This window comes from Alligator sinensis, unplaced genomic scaffold (assembly GCF_000455745.1).
Source record: "Alligator sinensis unplaced genomic scaffold, ASM45574v1 scaffold995_1, whole genome shotgun sequence".
Lineage (NCBI taxonomy): Eukaryota > Metazoa > Chordata > Crocodylia > Alligatoridae > Alligator > Alligator sinensis.
Window position 1 is genome coordinate 180,584 of NW_005842960.1, and position 3,688 is coordinate 184,271.

Below are 3,688 nucleotides of genomic sequence, written 5' to 3' on the forward strand. Positions count from 1 at the left end.
TGCCAGACACTACTGGACCCCAGGAAAAACCTTGAGGGTTGTGCCTGCCTCCCTGATCATCTCCCCCCACCCTTCATGGTTTGTGCCTCCTCCATCCCCTGGCAGACCCCTGATCCGCTCCAGTCTGCTAGGCCCCCAACCCTCCTGCTAGCCCCTCCATCCTAACTTGCCTGTTACTGGGCAGCGATTTTGAGCTGATTTTAACCACCTGCTAATCCCCACAAATGTCTGTATTTAGCCCCTGTGTCTCAAAGCATCAGGCCTTCCCAGCCAGTCATTATTTCCAGGAAAACAGCTGAAACTCTCTTGTCATTGCTTATGTAGTAAATTGTAACAAAGAGATTGATATCAAATTAAAATAGCTGTCTGTCTCTTTCCTCAAGTGACTGTGCTGGGATCTTTCTGTAGGGATGTATATGGAGAGCAAAAAATCTGTAGTAGTAGCAAACTGGGAACTCCCTTTATTAACAATTTGACTTCATTTAATGTCCGGAAATATTTTTTTTTTTTTTTTTTTTTTTTTTTTTTTTTTTTTTTTTTTCTTAACTGGGGTGTAGGTTGTAGCCGTGTTGGTCTAAGGATATAGGCAGACAAGGTTCTTTGGGTGAATCTGATATCTTTTATTAGACTAACTTAAATAGTTGGAAAACAATTATTAAGCAAGCTTTCGGCTTCAAAAACCCGTCGTCAGGCTAAGGAAGTTTCAGCAGTTGGTGTGTTCTTTTCCTGGATGGAATGAAAAGTAAAGCCAGCGGCTGGGTTTGTATGCATACAAGACAGGTAGTCAGTGAAAATGTAGATTGAGGAGTCAATGGGTGAGAGACAGGCTGGGGAGAGGGGGGGAAAAGAGAGAGAAGGGGGATGAATAGTGGAGAGATGCCTGGAGAGTCAGATGTCAGGCAGGTTATAATGTGTCATAAATCCAATGTCTATGTTTTGGCCATGATTTTTAGTATCTGTCATAACCCAAGGGTATGATTTTGTATGTGCTTCGGCACTGCAGAATTATTTCCCGCCACGAGGAGCTTTCTTTGCACGGTGCAATTCTCAGTTGCATAGAGAAAATCCCGGTGCAAAGAAGTTCCCGCCATTCGCATGCAAATTTGTGTCCCACTATTGACTGTTTCTAAATTATTCCCACGTGGCAGCTAGCGATTGGCCTGCTAGCCGTATAAGAGTCTTGAGCTGTTTCCGCCCAAGTTGGAGAACTCCAAGGAGAACCCCGCAAGGGAGGACTCCACAACCATCTGGAGGAGAAGAAGGAGGACTTCACATCTTGTGAAGAACTCTGAGCGCTGCGGAGCCTAACAAACCCAGCGTGTGCCTTAAGGAGGATACAGGGGCCTGATCAACCTCTAACCTCTCCCCGTCACCGCCTAATCCCTTGACGTACCCTTCCCTGTGTGCTTTCGTTCCATGGAGCCTAGCAAGCTTCGTGTGTGTATCCAGAGCTCTACCCGAGTTATTTCAAGAGGCTCGAGTTTTTCTATGGGTCTTGTTCATACGAGTTTTGTAACTGCAACTTAAGCAAAGTTTTCTCCTGCCTGCACCGCGACCATCTATGGTGTAAGTAAAATAATCTTTAATCAACCACTATGTGTCCGTGCCTAATTCTAGTCTGCTGGCCTGCATTCCCCGACCCATGTGCCAGGGCTGCTGGCCACAGCCCGCTGCGCACCCCCAAAAGCCTTGGACCGCTCCCGGCCCGCACAGTATCCAGGAGGTTGACGAAGTGGAGTTCATAGGCTTGTCTCTTGGAAGTGTTGTGTAAGTTTCTTTTGATCTTGTTAATAATGCAAAACCTGCCAACACATCTCCACCTCCCCCACAATCACTACGCCCCACAACAGAGCCATCAGCATTCCTGGATCTTACAGCTGCACCTCCAGAAATGTGATATATCTCATCCAATGCACCAAATGCCCTGATGGAAAATACGTAGGAGAGACCAAACAACAACTGTGCACCAGAATAAACCTCAAAGGAAACTTACAAAACACTTCCCAGAGATGAGCCTATGAACTCCACTTCATCCATTAACCTCCTGAACACTAAAAATCATGGACTAAATAGAGACATTGGATTTGACACATTATAACCTGCCTGACAGCTGATGTCCCAGGTACTTCTCCACTATTCATCCCCCTTCTCTCCCCACCACCCAGCCTGTCTCTCACCCATCGACTCATCAATCTACATTTCCACTGACTGTCTGTCTTGTATGCATACCAACCCAGCTGCTGGCTTCTTTACTTTTCATTCCATCCAGGAAGAGCACATACGAACTGCTGAAACTTCCTTAGCCTGACAAAAGGTTTTTGATCCCGAAAGCTTGCTTAATAGTTGGAAAACAATTAAGTTGGTCTAACAAAAGATATCAGATTCACCCAAAGAACCTTGTCTGTCTTTATTTTCTTAAAATGTTTCAAATCAACTATATAAACATAGTCTTTCCATAAAATAGAAATAGTGGGACATTCAGCATCTGAGGAGCAAACTGCAAGTAGCCAAGAATCTTCAATTTCTGTTGTCATTAGCCCACCCTCTGCAGAACAAAACCCCTCATACAGGTGCTCAAAATAAGCAGAGGGCCAGACAAGTAGGAACAGTCACATTAGGTTAGATCAGTTGCAGTTTCAGTCCAGTATCTTGGCTCAAACAGTATCTGAAACATGTGTCGTGGAAACACACGCAGCATACTTTTGGGCCAGGTCAGCAGAAGCTTTTATTCAAATGAAACTACAGCTGTAGGGGGGATTCCAAAGTGACATGGATTTCCTAAGCACTTGGAAGGGGTTCCCCCCAAGAGCAAAATCATGAGGCTTATATACTTTTTAACAGTCGTTTACAACTCACGTGATCATAAAGTGGAATTAGCTAGAAAAGCAGCTACAAACATTACCTCATACTGCTTTGCTGTTATCAGGATGGGAACTATGGGGGGAGACAAAGGGAGAAATAACACTTCCTTCTTGCACCTGGAAATCAGAGTTGTACATACTTTTTGCTATCTTCAAGGCTGCAGTGAGCGAAGCAGTTGCAGAGGAGTTACAAAGAACAAACACTTTCCCTTATCTGTTCTTCTGTACAGAGCTAGCAATTCCCCACAAAGTGGTTATGTCATCTTATAACTCGAATGATCAAAGTTTAAGGCATTTATTTATTTTTTTCTGATTCCACACATGCAAGGAATCGCGTGAGAGGCAGTTTATAGAATAACCTTTCTATGGAAGTATCTTTCTAACCTTTGTCACTGAGAGGTTTCCTTCTACCTTTAAAAGGGATAGAAATTCTTATATATTTAAACTTGTAAAATAATTCTTGCCTAAAATATGTGTTCTTATTATTCTAGTCCTTTTTGCAATTTTGCAAGTTCTTACCTTCAAGTTTCAAACAGAATATTTTGGGGAAAAAAGGGCCCTCAGAATAATTAAAAAAAAAAACAACTTTTGGAAGTATCTGGACATGTACATTAGAGCTGAATTAAGATTTAGAATGTTGGATACTTTTATTTAAACATGTCTCATATTTTTGCCTGAATTAAATGGTACTGTGATATTATTGTTTATGGAAGACTTTTTTTTTTTTTTTTTTTTTTTTTAAATCTCCAGTGATCCAAATTGGTGGAAAGGTGAAACACATCAAGGGATAGGTTTATTTCCTTCTAATTTTGTAACAGCTGACCTTA

At 42.4% G+C, this 3,688-nt stretch overlaps 1 protein-coding gene across 1 annotated transcript in view; it reads left to right on the forward strand.

The window, feature by feature from the left end:
- The window catches only part of STAM (signal transducing adaptor molecule), a 63,068-nt gene that overhangs the window by 33,835 nt on the left and 25,545 nt on the right, over window positions 1–3,688 (forward strand). Inside the window, exon 8 of the mRNA XM_006036381.3 lies at window positions 3,612–3,688. Coding sequence (XP_006036443.1) covers window positions 3,612–3,688 — 77 coding nt within the window. The remainder of the gene's footprint in view (window positions 1–3,611) is intronic.